At 31.6% G+C, this 16,212-nt stretch overlaps 1 protein-coding gene across 2 annotated transcripts in view; it reads left to right on the top strand.

Annotated features, from left to right (window-relative positions):
- AP-2alpha (adaptor protein complex 2, subunit alpha) overlaps positions 1-15,771 on the top strand; it is a 95,484-nt gene extending 79,713 nt beyond the window's left edge. For both annotated transcript variants that reach the window (XM_085809264.1, XM_085809263.1), the window contains exons 24-25: positions 4,532-4,666; positions 11,465-15,771. In XM_085809264.1, the coding sequence (XP_085665390.1) occupies positions 4,532-4,666; positions 11,465-11,542 (213 nt within the window). In that variant the 3' untranslated portion in view covers positions 11,543-15,771. The remainder of the gene's footprint in view (positions 1-4,531; positions 4,667-11,464) is intronic.
- The last annotated feature ends 441 nt before the right edge of the window (positions 15,772-16,212 follow it).

Below are 16,212 nucleotides of genomic sequence, written 5' to 3'. Positions count from 1 at the left end.
ACTGAACCAGGATTGACTCAGCATTAAGATCAACAATTTGTAACATGCACTTACCTCTTACATTAGAGCACATCGTCTCACTACTGAACATTTCCCTTTTTAAAAAAGAATTAGGAATTTTTCAACATTTTCTTGAATCTAAAAGCGAAGTCATCATGGAGCATTATGAGCATAAAAACTGCAATTGGGGCACCAAAAAGGGGATTGTTATTTATGAAATAATGAAGCATTTATGATTTTAAGGGAATCAAAGTTTACCCCCCTAAAAATGCTCAGTATTTGTGTTTGCTTTAATAAATATTTCTTTGAATGTTAGTTGTTTTCAGTTGCTTTTCTTTTTATGCTTATACTTTTTTATTTTATAGATAGTTATTGAGTCCTGAATAAATTCCCACCTACATTTTAAGTTTATGGTAAGCCTAGGTAAACCACTTATCTGCAGAATAAATCAGCTATTCATAAATCAGACTGCCTACGAGTGTCATTTACAAAATCTGATTTTTTGTATATAGAAAGAAATTTATGTTAAATTTCTTGTCAGCTCAGTGAACTTCACAGTGCAGTTAGCTGAAGTCTGTAATCAAAATCAAGCGTAATATATTAAAGTTTTAGACATTTCTGCATGAGTCATTTCTCAAGCTGTTGATAGTCATGCAGTGATGAAAGAAAATTGCCAGGTAGCCATCAAGGATATATTATTCAGTAAGTGTAAAATCAGTTTGTTTTAATGTAGAATTTTTCAGTTAGATGTGTATGCCAAGTAAAAAAGGCAGCTTAGGGATGTGAACAGATTCAGTTGCTTTTGGTCTAAAATCAGTTAATGAAAGTGTGTGCTGTTATAGGTTTGGTTCATCAGATGAGGAGAGGTAGTGTATTTTGATCTCTAAATGTTAACTCTCATTTAGAGCAAGTATGATTTCCTTGATCTGTTCAAACTTTCAGTATGAAAAACAGAGTTGCCAACTCTCCCGATTTTCGACCGCTCTCCCGTCAACCTGATTTACAATATGTTTCTCCCGACTTTTTTTATTCTTAAAATTTCTCACAATTTTTATGGAACTTGGCTTAATACTTTGTTATATGAACAAAAAAAAAGTGATTTTGGACGTCTGAAAGCAATTGAATTTTCTCTAGATTATATCTAAAACGAAACCTTGCGAATTAGATAACTTCTGATTTGTGAGTGAGAGCATATACGTATCCAGAAACGTCGTTCTCCAGTTTTCCAAAAGGCATCGTGCTCCACTGCGTGTCATCTGTCATATATTAGCCAATGAGGACAAAGCAAGCTGTTATTTGGATGTTCTTTAGTTATTTCAGTCATTTTGTCCTGAGTTGTGCAAGTACACGTGCCTTCAGGAAATAGTTTTAGAAATTATTATCTTTTATTATGTCTACGAGGAAGGTGAAATACTCGTTTAAGTTTCAAAAATCGTACACAGTTGACTTTCCTTCCATTATTTCCTCAAGGAAATGTAATAAATTTGCGATACGTACCGCCTGTCGTTGCGATTTTTCGATTTCACGTGGTGGAAGAGCGGATATTCTCAAACGTGTGTACACAAAAAACACAAGGACAACATGAGTTATTTTGAAAAAACGAAAAATTTAATTTTTCTTTGGAAACAAAGGACCAAGAAGTTATTAATGCAGAATGTCTGTTCTCTGCCTTTTTACTGGAGCACAACCTGCCACTGAATGCTTCAGATCACACTGCAGCTTTATTTAGAAAAATGTTTCCCAATAGTGAAATCGCTAAGAAATACTCAAGTGCAAGAACCAAAGCAGGTGCAATTGTTAAAGAAATCGATTTGAAAAATAAATCTTCAGTTATTGATTGCATTAAAACAGCTCCGTTCTGCCTCTCTATGGATGGAAGCAATAATACCGATTCAAAACTGTATCCAATTGTTTCTTTTTTTAATCCAGAGTCTTCAGAAATTGAGTGCAGTTTACTTTCTGTCCCCACTTTAGAAGGACATTTGACAGGCTTTAATATAGCACAGCTAATTATTAAAACTTTAAAAGAAAATGCAGTCTCTCTGGATAATTGCTTAGCCCTTGGTACCGATAATGCACCAGTATTGGTAGGCTTGAAGACTGGTGTTGAAGGCATTTTGAGAAAGGAAAATTCAGATTTGCAGATTATGAGGTGCACCTGTCACCTCTTAAATTTAGCAGCTGTAAAGGGGGCAGCTTCTTTACCAATAAATGTGGATGAACACATTGTTCATATTTATTATTATCTTGAAAGGAGTTCTAAAAGGAAGGGAAAAATTGAAACAGTTCCAACAGTTGCATAACAGCAGTTTACAGTTAGAAAACTTGGATGAAGTTATAAAATCAGGTAGGATTGACACCCAGTGGAGTTTAATTGGAAAACTGAAAGATGCTGATGGAATTTTAAAATATAGTGAACTGTCTAGAATTATGTTGTCCATCTTGACAGTTTACCATAGTAATGCAGAGTGTGAGAGGATTTTCAATGTTGGGGAAACGAGGACTAAATTTAGATCTAATATTAGTGATGACACATTAGAAAAACATTTATTAGCAAAAGCAGGCCTACGTGGCAACTGCTATGAACAAAATTATGAAGTTTCTTAAAGAAAGCAAAATCTGCCACTGTTTATAACAGTTGTACGAAAACTGATTAAAGTGTTCCCTCCCTTAAATGATGCAAGTAATAAAAGTGTTTTTTATGTGTAAGGTATTTTTGTATTGCTTGCATTTAAGAATTAGTTACTATTTATAGTTAATTAATTATTAAAAACTATATTTTCATCATTTAAAGTCTTTTTAACCTTGTGAAAAATCTCCTGATTTCTTAAGAAAATCTCCCAATTTTTGAGTGTCATAGGTTAGCAAGTATGGAAAAAGAATGAAATAAGCCATTTCTGTTACAAAAAGCATTGTTTCAGTTTATTCAATTGTGAAAGTGATTCTAATACTAAAGTATTGACATTTGAATTTCCTCTGGTGATGTAAATAAGCAATTTGCAAAATCTTTTACAGAACCGAATGTTCTGTATTCTAGTTTATTAAACAGATAGGCTGTCTGACAGAACTGAGTATGTGTTAATGTTGATTTGGAGAGTATGGAATTCAGACTTTGAATGTTTAATCGAATCTTCTGAAAATTCAAAGGCTACATTTTGTAAACTAGTTATGCTTAATATATGCGTATAGTTTTAGTGCTCGATATATAATCCACTTTACATTTAATGATCTTATCACTTTATTATTCGAGGCTGAGCATTCAGATAGTTCAAGCAGTTACGTTATTTTTATATTGGAGAAAGAAATTGCCATTGTAATGTTGAATATAGCCATTCCTTTTTTAATGATCTTCATTGATTAATGATCTCTAATAATTGCTTATCTCACTGATTAATTTTAACATTAGTTATGCAATTCCTACTTTATTATTCATGTAGCTGTTGTACACAAAATTTAAGAACAGGCAAAAAATGTGGCTCTTTTAGTTGAAAAATTTCCGTTTAGTATTTCTTTGGGTCTCTAAGTAGTTTGATATTTTCTTCCAGGCGACTACAGCTATTCATACCCTTCACAATTAGAAAATTATGATGTTAATATTATTAGGTAGATTAAATCCCTTGTCTGTATAATTCATAAATATTTCATTAGCATCTTGGCTAGTATTAAACTGCTATTCTAGACAGAAAATGTGCAACTAAGCTGATGGACAAGTAAATGAACAAAACTAGTAAAATGTTAACTTCATGAGCTAAAAAAAGTTAAGGCATTTTTAAAAAATTAAAAATGGAAATTATAACTTAAATATCATTTTTGAGATGTCTAGATCCTTTTGATTAGGTGAAGGGGTGTTTCCCAAATTTTTTCACTTTTAAGTATTGATTAGATAAAATTTTGAATGCTTTTTCATTTTTTGTAAACCCCTTTTTGAATGAAGATGTATAGTTTTTAAAAAGTGTAGTCCACTTATTAAGTGTATTTAAAAAATTGGGTATTAACTTTTACATTATGGTATGATATTTCAATATTTTTACATTACACCCTAAAAGGTAATATTTTTATGTTGAAATAGTACACATTTAAAATATGCAAGCTCCACATTATGGATATTTTTCTTTATAAAAATGATTTCTTAAATTTTTCTTTTGTTAATGTTCTTCTATCAGGTTCTTTTAAATTCTTCATGATATTTTATCATGTCATGTGTTTTGTTTCTATCCAAAACTAGTTTCCCAGGCTAAGCTGCAGTGTGATTCTTAGAACCAGTGTGAACAGAACTTTTATTAGCTATTTTTAGTACTAATGATTCTTACATTGAACTTGCTGTGTTTCAATCAACAATTTTTTAAATATATCAAAGCAACAAATTTTATGTCATGCACAGAATAATGTTATGCTAGTTCAGAATTATTTTTCAGCTCAAAGTATTTCCTTGCTTATTTATAATAGTGTCTGAAAAAATTTTAACTTTTCCTATCTGTAAGAACTGTAATGCAGAAAATACTGCTTGTTCTAATTTTTGATATGTTTTTAGTTAAATGGTTTTGGTATTATGCTGCTGGAAGGTATTGATCCAAACCCGGAGAACTTTGTATGTGCTGGAATTATTCACACTAGTAAAATTCAAGTTGGATGCCTTTTAAGATTAGAACCAAATAGACAGGCACAGGTAATAATTTAAAGTTATTTGTTATGTAAAGATTTTTAAATACTTTTGTTTCCTGGAGTGGCAGTTTGCAAAATGAGACTAATGCAAAATGAAAATAATGAATTTCTGTGGTACTGCTCTTTTCATGGCTAGTACAGCATTCATCAGAAAAATATATACATACCTTAATGAAAAAATTCTTTATATGCAAATATCAAACTTGATTATAGGTTTATTTAATCATGCATACCATAGGTTTAGTGTAATCTTCTTGCACCTGTATCTGTACAATTGTTTAGGGTATTCAAAGCTAAATACATAGCCATTAGCAGGTAGATACACAGCAGAGTGTTGAGCAATAGCTTAAAAATGTTGGTCAGCATATCTGTGGAGGTTTACATGCCATTGTAATTTCTTGAGGAAAGACCTCTAGAATAACTGATGTCCTGTGCTTCATGACATCCACCAAGATCTCCCATGGCGATTTTGATGTGGTATCATACGTCACTTCAGAGTTCTAAGTATGTTAAACACTAGTTATAAAGGTAATTCAATTCAGCTTCAAAACAGCATGCAGATACCATGTGTTAAAGTGTCTATACATTTTTCTGATGCCATCTGTATATTCCAAAGTCTGTAGATAATGGTGATTTTTGAGTAAAGCTGAATATTCATGTTACATACAAAATTATGATAATTGATAAATTATGCAAGTAAGATGTGCATAATGTGTTGGGCTACTAAATGAGGTAATATAAAATGTATTGGAGTTCAGTCCCTTAAAATTAACGTGTACTTTAAGAATCTGTGATATTTTAACTTAATCTATGAAAAATGAAAAATTCAAACTGCAATTTTTGTAATGTTTCAAAGAATGGTAAAAATAAAAATTTATATTCTGAACTCTAGTACTTATCAAGCACTTGTAGTGTCACTGTTCATAAGATTTGGAGCAATTAATGTTGTAAATAAGGGCTTTTAAGAGTAACAATAACCTAGGTTAATGTTAGAGGCAAGATTAGAAGTAAATACGAAGTATAAAGATAGTGAAACATATCGATACTCTCCAACCACTTATTGCCAGGATTTCCTACTATATGCCTGTGCTCTGAGTTTGAGTTTTCTGTAACCTTAGGATACACATAATTTTCTGCTGTGCATATTTTTATTCCTTGTATTTGGTTACATTAGCTGAATACTACTTTTTTATTACAAGCATTTTTGTTACACATGCTCTGTTCAGGTAAGCATTTAAAATATTCTTATGCTCATTGACATTAGCCCAGTAGAATAGCTTTATTCAGTGTGCTATGTTTCATTAATATTTTAATAGATCTTGATGCATTTGCCATATTTCATGCAATTCTGAAAAGTTAAAATTTTGTTTTTAATTTCTTTATATCTAAATTTCTAGAATCCTCTGTTTTCCAAGACCTCATAAACTGTCTGTATTGATTCATATAAGAGAGACAGAGTTATCTAATGCGTGAACCATTTTATTATACACATCTGATAGCTGTTGTCCTCTCGATTTTTTGGTTGATTCTTTTTCCAGTGAAGAAATTTGATAAACAGTGTGTATAGTGAAAAAACTGTTTTAGGTTTTTCATAGCTATCGATGCAGTTTATGTCCAGGAATATTTTCCAGATACATATTTACAGAAATAAATGATAATTCTGAAATAAAATACAGCTAGCATCTTTACTGAAAATAAGAAAGGTATTAAAAATAAAGGGAATAGGTAAAGTATGATGCGTAGGCCCTCGTATGATGTCATTTAAATGCTAGAACATTCACTGTGTCAAGCACAAAAACAAAAATCTTGAATTTATTCCTTAGAGATTAATCTTTGTGTATAACCTAAAAAGCATATAACAGTATCATCCTTAAATGGGCTGTGTATGAGGCTCGGCATCATATAATCTTTACTGATTTAGTTCTGCATTAGGCACACCTGATAACACAATAGCTCACTTGTGTGGGCAGTCAAACACCTTGAAAAATTCAGCAAATTTTTGTGGCATCTATATTTAATTTGATCTTGTGCATATTGGAACACCTCTTACTTCAAGTATAACTCAAGTATTCATTTGGGTTTTAGTTTAGAGATTGGTTTGGTTTACACTCATCTAAGTGTAACTAAAACACCATGAAAGAATGCATGCTAACAATGTGAAAATAACAAGATTGGTAGATGTCTAAGATATATGCAAATGATTAAATTAGTGTGCGCATCTGGCCACATGATACATATACTAGCTATAAAAGCCATTTGTTGGCTTGCTCTGTATATGCTGTCAGTGACAGATTGCTGTAAAGGAACTTTTGAACAAGGGTAAAAAATGTCTCAATACATCAGAGTTTAATACCAGCAGTTATTGTGTGAGGCAAGAGAACGAGTCCTAGAACTGCATGAGCTCAGTTTGTTGATGTGAGCAATTGCAAGTTGTGTTGAACGAGACATAAATACAATTCAGCGATGTGTGGCACAATTGACACAGGACCATCTGAGAATACACAACAAAGGAGCAGGAGATCACCAGGTGCACGGCAGATTGCACTGATGGGCAAATTTGGCGAATGTATCATGGGGTCACCATGGCAAATAATATTCAAATGTACCTTTCATTGTCAATAGGGGCATCTATCTCCTGCCAAACCATCTGTAACAGGATGCATGAGGGAGGGATGCATGCACAGTGGGCAGGTACTGGATTTCCTTTAACACCAGAACTGTGGAGCGGGTCAATTTGACCCAAACAGATGTTTGTCACCATGCATAAAGTATTGATTGAAAAACAAATTCCTTTCATGACTTTTTAATAATTTAAGGTAAACAGTAACTTACCGAATTTGAAACAGCATAACATAAATAAGTTTCAGATTGTTAACACTTATACCAAAACCGTGAAGTGGGTCACTTTGACCCATAAGAAATGTTTATGTCTAAATAATGAAAAACAGATGCATTTTCTCGGAAATAAATGTAAAATATATCTGACTCTAATTCCTAAAATGGACTGCACCAGGAAAGGTTGGTTTCCTGGTGCAGTCCCAGTACAACAACACCAGTGTGGTTTTCAGTCAAGGTTTGTAACACGAACTGTGTTTAAATGCAGTGGAAAATTACAACAAATATTTCGAAAGACTTCTTGAAGCTGCTTTTATTCTATATTTAGTATAAGGATGGATAAGATGCCGCGTAGAATTGTTCAACACTCTTTTTAAGAAGCTTTGGAATATTTACAACAATTATCTGAAAGTGATTCAGAAGTTGATGATAATGATGACAATGTTTTGATTTGAGTAGCGAGGATAAATACTTGCCTGTTAATGGAGAAAATTCGAATTCAGATGAAGAAAATGAAAGTGATAATGACTCTGGCAGTGCCCTAATAATCGCTGGACCTTCTCATCGCAATAATGATAATTTATCAGATAAAAAAGAAAAAATTCTAAGAAAAGACGCATACACACAAGAAAATCTGAAAAGAAATCGCCAGTAACATTCAAAGTTGGAAATAATGAAGTTGGCAAAGATGGGACAGTTTGGAATGTCGTACAATTAGGAACAAATGATAAAGGAAGAAAAGTAAAATATTTTGAAGGAAGTTCGGGACCCAACACAACATGGTAAATGCAGTATTATAGACAACAGTCTGTCAGGTGCCTGGAGACTTTTCATAGATGAAGGGATATTGAAACCTATAAAGAAGTGCACTGAAGATGAAGCTTATTGACAGATTCATGAAAATGAATAGAATATAGCAGTAGAAGAAATGATGTTTTCATAGCAATTTTATACGCATGTCTTATATATTGTGCAAAAGGACTTGAACTGGAATTTTATCAAATTTGGAATCAAGTTCTGGTTAACTGCAGATGTTGACTCAAAATATCTAATAAATGGATTCCCATATCTTGGAAATGATAACCAAAGTGTATCTAACTTTTCTCTTTCTGAACACGTAGTACTGCGACTATTAAGTCGGTATGAAAACAAAGGTAAAAATGTTTAAAAAATAATTTTAAAAAATAATTTTTAAAAAATAATTAGATCTTCTTAGATGTGAATTCTTTGTTTTTAACCACTAGACTGTTAAACAAAGAATTCACATCTAAGAAGATCTAATTATTTTTTAAAAACTGAACTGCAAACAGAAATACCCAATGCTTTAGAGCAAATAAAACTTCTCTACTTACAGTAAACAACTACCACGTGCGAATAAAGTGCGATTTAAAGAGACGTCATAAATCACGCCATTCGGAAACATTTATTTCCCCATTTGTTTATATAATCAAAAACACGTGTATGTGAGTCATGCTTCTCTCATTTCGAGTAGAAGGTCTAATTTACATGTATCTGAAACCATATGGACATACAGTGCCATCTTGTGGCAGAAATTATAGTTTGATAAACATTCCAAAGTACTGGCACAAATACGTGACAGTCGGTAGAGAATGGAACAATCCTCTGGCATGCCTGCGTGTCGGCCAGTAGGTAAGTGCGTTCGTTGCTGGCACGTATACGTGACAGTCAGCGCGAAGGGGTTAAGCTCCATTGTGCAGCCTTGAAGAGGTTTCACACTGTTTATGCCTGTGTGAAATCGGCCATCATTTTGGTCTAAGAGGAAATTAGATTCATTTGTTCAGATAAATCATTCACCTGTGTAAAGTTCATTGCAGGTATTCCTTCAGCCATAAGGCATTATTTTCAGTGTTTAAATATGATCACATGAATCCTTGACTGTCTGCAGCTATGAAACTGCTGAACTATCTTGCTGGTGTTATAGCTGTGTGACTGTTAGTTTTTTTTTTTTTTTTTTTTTTTTTTTAATACTAATGAATCTGATCTTTTAACAGTCTAGTGGTTAATGGAGGCTGATTATATGTCATTGGATTTAGGTTCAGGCTTATATGGCTAATTGTGAGGCCTTCTGCTAAATAACTACTCATGGTTATTTCAGTCATAGTCCTTAACCTCTTCACTCCCGAAGTTGAGAAATTGAATTTCTTCCATTATCTTGGAGCATTGAACATAACTGTGCCCAAGTGTGTTTTGTAATTAACCCTAACATACGAAAACAGTTCCCATAAAATCAGTTTTGTATTGAAACATCTGGGTTATTGCTTACATTATTTAAATTTTATTTCTTATACTATAGACAAAAGTCTTAATATTTACAATTAAAACAAAAATTGTAAATATTTTAATGTGCAGCATTTGTTATAATATTTACATATTAAAAGTATTTTCTTACAATAATGAACTAAAGTAAGAATTTAAATTTCAAAATATTAGTACCTATTATAGCTTAGGGCCCACTAGGGGCCGAGCGGTAACGTCACTGAACACTGGTAGTTCGGTCCGAGGTTCGAATCCTGCGAACGGGCTGGCTGCATGGGTGTTTTTGTGGTTTTCCCCATGTGTAACGTGTACACGAGCCAGTTCCCCTTAAAAAGTCCTCCCTTAAGGCAGGTAGCCCTCGAGTGCTTTTCCGTAATCTAATAAACCAAACCAAACCTATTATAGCTTATTGCCATATTTATAAAATTTTAAGCCATATTGTGTGGATTGTTCTAAATGCTGAATGCACGCTGCAGGTGTCATATATGTCGAATAAAATAGTAAATAATATTCATAACAACAAAGGTAATTCAAGCGATTACATTCAATAAAGTATCATAGCATTCTGACATAACTTGTGCACATTTAAAGTTACGAGTAAAAATGTTGCATTTCAGTGTATCAGATATATGGTGGAACCGCAGAGGTAAACAAGGATATCATATATTATATGCTGGGAATGAAGAGATTAATACAGGAGGTATTTGATTAGCCAGCTGGTGTAGCTCTTTATGAAAAATGTGCTCCATCTGCCTACTGTTAAACTAGCTAATGGTTTCTCCATTTCTGTGTTAATTAGAAACTTACTTTTTGCAGTAATTTCTCATTGTAAATAGTGTGCATTACTATTATAGTAGGCTTTGCGATTTTGGTATTTGTTTTTCCTGTGAATATCTGAAAAAGTGTGGGTTCGTATTAAAAGCTACCATTTTTAACAGTCTAGTGGTTTAATGGAGGCTGATTATTTCATTGGATTTAGGTTCAGATTCCTGGAACGCATGCATGCTTGTGATTGTATTTTCTTTACAAGATGTCTAATTTGAGCCATGGAAATTCAGAACTTTGTAAATCTTTACTCTGGAATTAACATTTTAAATTTGCAACCTGGTTTCATGTTCTAAATTAACCCCTCCATTATTTGTTACCTGTCAAGTATACTTAGCATCCTTTTTGTTGTCTTGCCAATTTCCTATTTTAAGATTTCAAAAACCCAGTACTGTGGTTTTGAATCTGGTCATTTATATTTTTTATCGTAAGTATGGGATCATGTAAAGCTGCATCATGCGAGTTAAGCAGAGTTTAAAACTAAGTCCGATTTTAACATTTTGTTGTGGTAAAAGTATGAGTTTGCATTTTAAAATTGAATGTACTACTAACTCTGAGCAATTTTAAACTTATGTAAAAGCTTATTTCCATGTTTTGTTTATAGAAATAAGATCCTATGTGTTATAATATAGCCTTTTCTTCAGATATGTTTCACTTAGATATTAATTTCTGTGGACATTCTGTGATACCTAATTATGCAAGGTCTTATACTTTGTTATATAAATGTGTTGAAACCTCAATTTTGTTTTAGCTTATATATGTTTTACTATATTATTGCATTTATATTAATGAGAAGAATTTCAGTGCATGTAGATTTCTTCTGGGTTTAAAACTGACACTTAACCAGTTCTGTTACATTTTTCAGATGTACCGTTTAACTGTTCGGACCAGCAAAGATTCTGTTTCCAAAGAACTCTGTGAACTGTTGCAAGATCAATTTTGACCTCTGTTGGTAGTTTTTCTTGAATTCTTTTCAGCAATGTGTGTACTGGAAAAATGGCATAAAGGATTGTTGCACTCTTGTCTATTTATCTCGTGTGCTTCATGGGTTGAAAATAAGTCCCTCAGTTGTATATCGAACATAGTGGCATAATTACTCAAATTTGAGTGTTTATGCTCAAGTTTTGAATATACAGTATTTTGTTCCTGAACTGTGGTGTAAATTTTGTGTAGGGGCTAAAGGTCACCTTTCATTGGGAAGAAAACTGAAGAGTGCTATTCATTGACAGAGATGCCAAGCCCTGAAAATAGTTATGGAAGGACTTATTTTTGAATTATAGTTTTAGGATATGTAAGGGGGGAAACTTTGTCCAGAATGATCATTCCAAATTTTTGTTAATTTAGACATTTAATGGATAGTTATGTCTCCTTCCATTTATTGTAAGTTCCAATCCCTTTGTTGGTTTTAACTCCTGTGTACGTCAGTAAATATATATATATTTATATGAATTCGCAGTATTCAGTTTAATTTTTAAAATATTCATATTTAACTGAGACATTCCAAGCACTGAATGATTACCATAGGTTAACTTGTTAATTATGATTATGAATAAGTGAAATTTAAAAAAAAATTTTTTTTGTTATAGTTATTTCTCATATGTTTATTACATTATTTTGGATATATAGGTATTCAGATGAATTCCTTGTACATGTAAAATAACTTATAAAGAAAGCTATTGTAAAAATTAAAATATTTATTTTTAGATATTTGATATACATTTGTAGTTGTATCTATATTGATTGGAAGATGTTCTTTGTTATGTTTGTACCTGAATATGATCTGTGTTGTTCTAGAAGTGTTCATTATTTCATGCAGTAAATTGTTTTTTTTAGCAAGCTAATTTCATCTTTAACTTGATGTGAAAAGGAATTTATGGTATTTGTCTTGCGGCTATTTAAAGAGATGTATCTGCATCAGATCGTTGGCATCTCTGTTCGTAATTACTTAGCTAGTTAATGATATATTTATGTGACAGGCATTGCATCTGAAAATCATGGAACGTAGATATGTTTCAATAATCTGTAAGATGTTAAATATTGTAAGAAAAGTAGAATGTGCACTTATGAATTCGTTCAGTTTTTATTGAAGGAAATGTCATATTTTTCATGCTTCTTCCTTTTATGGTGCTTGCCATGTTAGTAAAATCTTGTACTTTAAAAATGAATTTTTAAGACTGATAAGTGGTATATTTTGATCAAATATTGGCATTTGCTAATTTTGTCATTATGTATTAAACATCTTCTAAGATTTTGTTGCAATGGAAGTTGCTTTCTGATGCTTTTGACTTGGTAGTCTGAATAAAATGGTGTTTAAGTCATTATTTTGAAGTGATGGATCACTCAACAATTGTAAGTTACATGCATATTGTATAATGTTTTTATTTGCTTTTATTTAGAGGTCACATTTCATTTCTAAAACCTAAAGTATATATTGATTAGTGAAATCTTTAATGCAAAGCACAGAATCTTCCTAAAATAATTTAATTTGCCATTATGAAAGTTAGCTCTTAAAATATAGTTTTATTTTCATTTAAAACCTCTGACCTGAAACTTGTGGGTTTTTGTTTAATTAAAATAATCATTCTGGATTTTAGATCTTTCTTATTTTTCGTTTTCACTAGTGTAGCTGTGACTTGTGTTAACTTCTGAATCATTTCAATGTAGGAATCTACACTGAAGTGCCTATCTTAATGTTTTTTTTTTTTTTTTTTTTTTTTTTTTTAATTTATCCAATATTTGAGCATGTAATTAAGTAGCTGAGATGAAATTTATTTTATTTTTATAAACACAAGAGCATACATGTAATTACATTGAGTTTAAAGGCATCGTTGTACTTCATCACACTTCTGTGCCAAGTATTAAAAGAAATCATAAGTTCTGGAAGTGATTTTCTTTTTGTAAATGATTTCTAAGTCATATTTACTGTTGTGTAAAGATTTCTTTGTAATCCTTACATGTATTTTACATTAATCTGAATGTGTGAAATGTGTCCAATATTAAGAACATTCTGTGAAAGCTGTTTACTATATGAACTGCAGTAGTTGTTACTGATCTGTTTGGAGATATTGATAACATACTTTTCTGTATTGTTTTTAATGTTGTAGATGGCAGATACATTTTAAGAGCTTGAATAAAAAGTATCTTGTTGCCTATGGTAATATTTCAGTATTGAACTAATATGTCTCTTTCTAGTTATTACTCATTCTATATACAACATTTGAAATATTCAATGTGTAAACCATTTATTTCATTGAATTAAGTTTTTTTTAAATTAAAATGGAGTACTGTTCTAAATGTATTAAATTTCTTTTATGCCTAAATTACAGCCCTGTAAACCCATTAATTAAATCTGCATACCTTATTCAAATATCTTTAAAAACATAATTTGTGTGTAGAAGAATTTTGTTTATAATCCAATATTCAAAGCAATTACTTCTGTTTTGCAGAATTTGATTACATATTAAATTTTCAAGTTTTTAATGCTTACAACAAAGGCTTTTTTGAACATGGTTTTCTGAAGTTCTTAGCAGGTATATACAGTACAAAGTCAGAGATCCGGAATGATCCAAAATCCGGACCTCATAGCCACCAACTTTTTCTTAAGATTTGCTTTGTATGCTTTATGCACACACATTTTTTTCCCATAATAAAACATGGAGAGTTTCGATTCTTAATTTCACTTCGACACTAAATAAAATACCTCATTATTCAAGAAACCATCATTTTAGAATAAATTTGCGTGCTCAGTAATTTGCTCCGTAGCTGTGTATCTGCTTGACATGCATCTCAAACAGAAACATTGATTTTATACTATTAATATTTTATATCCCTGAAGCCAACCTGGGGAATAATTATATTTTGCTTTCGTCACTGCATGTTTATCAACACAGAACTTGAGTAATGCAGTGATGCCTAAATAATTTTTCATATTAGTAACTGAATAGCAAAAAGTTTGGTAACCTTTTATGTTGACATTACACTTGGCAACATAAAGCAACATTGGATTACAGATAAAGTGAGTTAAATGTGCTAGAAATGTTGAAAAATCTAACAAAAATTTCTTTCCATATGCTAAAAACAGATTTTGTTAATGATACTCATAGATCAAAAGGTTACTTAAATTAAGAATAACTAGTTTATTATTCACATAAACTCGGAACTGGCATCAAAGCTCATATGGATGAACCAGGCAGCAGAATCCATCATTCAGCCTATGGATGTAATAGTGTATGTGCTGAAATGCAAATATAAAGTAGCATTTTTAAAATCCATGTTAAATTTCATGCGTAATGGCAAGACTTAAAAATTTTTGAAATATTTTAGCATAAAATCTGTGCATGTGTGGAGCATTGCAAGATGCTCCACACATGCACAGATTTTCATGGTGAGGATGATGAAGATGATAGCCGCGAATTTGAAGGTTTTCGAATATCGCAAATCAAACGTGAAATTTACCAATTTTGTAAAGAAATGTGGAGAAGTGTTAATGAATGAAGATGATATATTTTTTTTTTCATGGTGATGACAATGTTCCAATCGTCAATCGATGGATGGCGAAATCTGTAGTATGGTTCCAGATCCAGAAAATGCCGCTACCGATGGTGAAGAAAGTGACAGAGTGGTTACTGAAAACGAAAAAATTTTAATTGACAAGTTAGTCGTATTCTCGACATAGCAATTACAGGACTTGAACAAAATGGAACTTTGTAACTAAACAAGAAATTATGTCCGTCTATAGAATTAAAGAGAAAGTATTGGCACAAGAGAAGCAACTTAACTTGTATTGAAGGAAATGTTTAATGAAGTAAACAAATATTAAGCCTCTTTTTTTTTTTTTTTTTTTTTTTTTTTTGTAAATTTTGAGACCCTTTAGATCATAAATGCTTTGTTATTTCATAAATCACTTTCATATTTTTAATTTTTACATGCCATCTTGCTAGATTTAAACTGATCTAAAATCTGGAAAAATCCTAAATCCAGAATCGCTCTGAAGTCCCAACAAGTCTGGATTTTGGACTTTGTACTGTAAAAATGCATGTGTTTTTAAAATTTTGAATGCATGTTTTTATAGAGTGAGTGATATAAATTACATTTGGAACTGAAGTAAATTAAATGCAATTTTCTAATATTAATGTGTATCATGAATAACAAATAAAATAAGGCAAAAAATTTTGTTAGAGTGGTGTAAATTATTTTTAATTATAAAGCCATTTAGATCATTTAGTTTAATATTGACGTTTAATTCAGAGATTAGGACATCATTACCTTATTTTTTGTAGTAATAACATTGAACTCTACATAAATACATTGAATTTTTTTGCTGTTTTCTGAAATTCGTTAGAGTTATAAGCTTTTTCTTAAGACAGTTACAATGAGTAATACTGATCTCAGAAGTTTGCTTTAAGACTACAACATTTCTTCGATGTTGCAGTTTTCCAAGTGTACTGATAACTGCAGAATACATTTTGTACCATGTGGGAGAGTCTGAATGCTTGAGGAATAAAGTTTTTCTAAGCTATGAAACCTTGTGGCATTGGTTCATAAACTAAAGTTTTCCCTGTTACTGCAGACTTAAGTTGTTCTGTCTCATAAAGGATATTAACTGAATAATAC

Source organism: Stegodyphus dumicola, chromosome X2 (assembly GCF_044657685.1).
Source record: "Stegodyphus dumicola isolate Sdum_Otavi_A_Nest chromosome X2, ASM4465768v1".
Lineage (NCBI taxonomy): Eukaryota > Metazoa > Arthropoda > Arachnida > Araneae > Eresidae > Stegodyphus > Stegodyphus dumicola.
The sequence above is the reverse complement of the archived record's forward strand: the minus strand, read 5'-3'. Positions and strand labels throughout refer to the sequence as shown.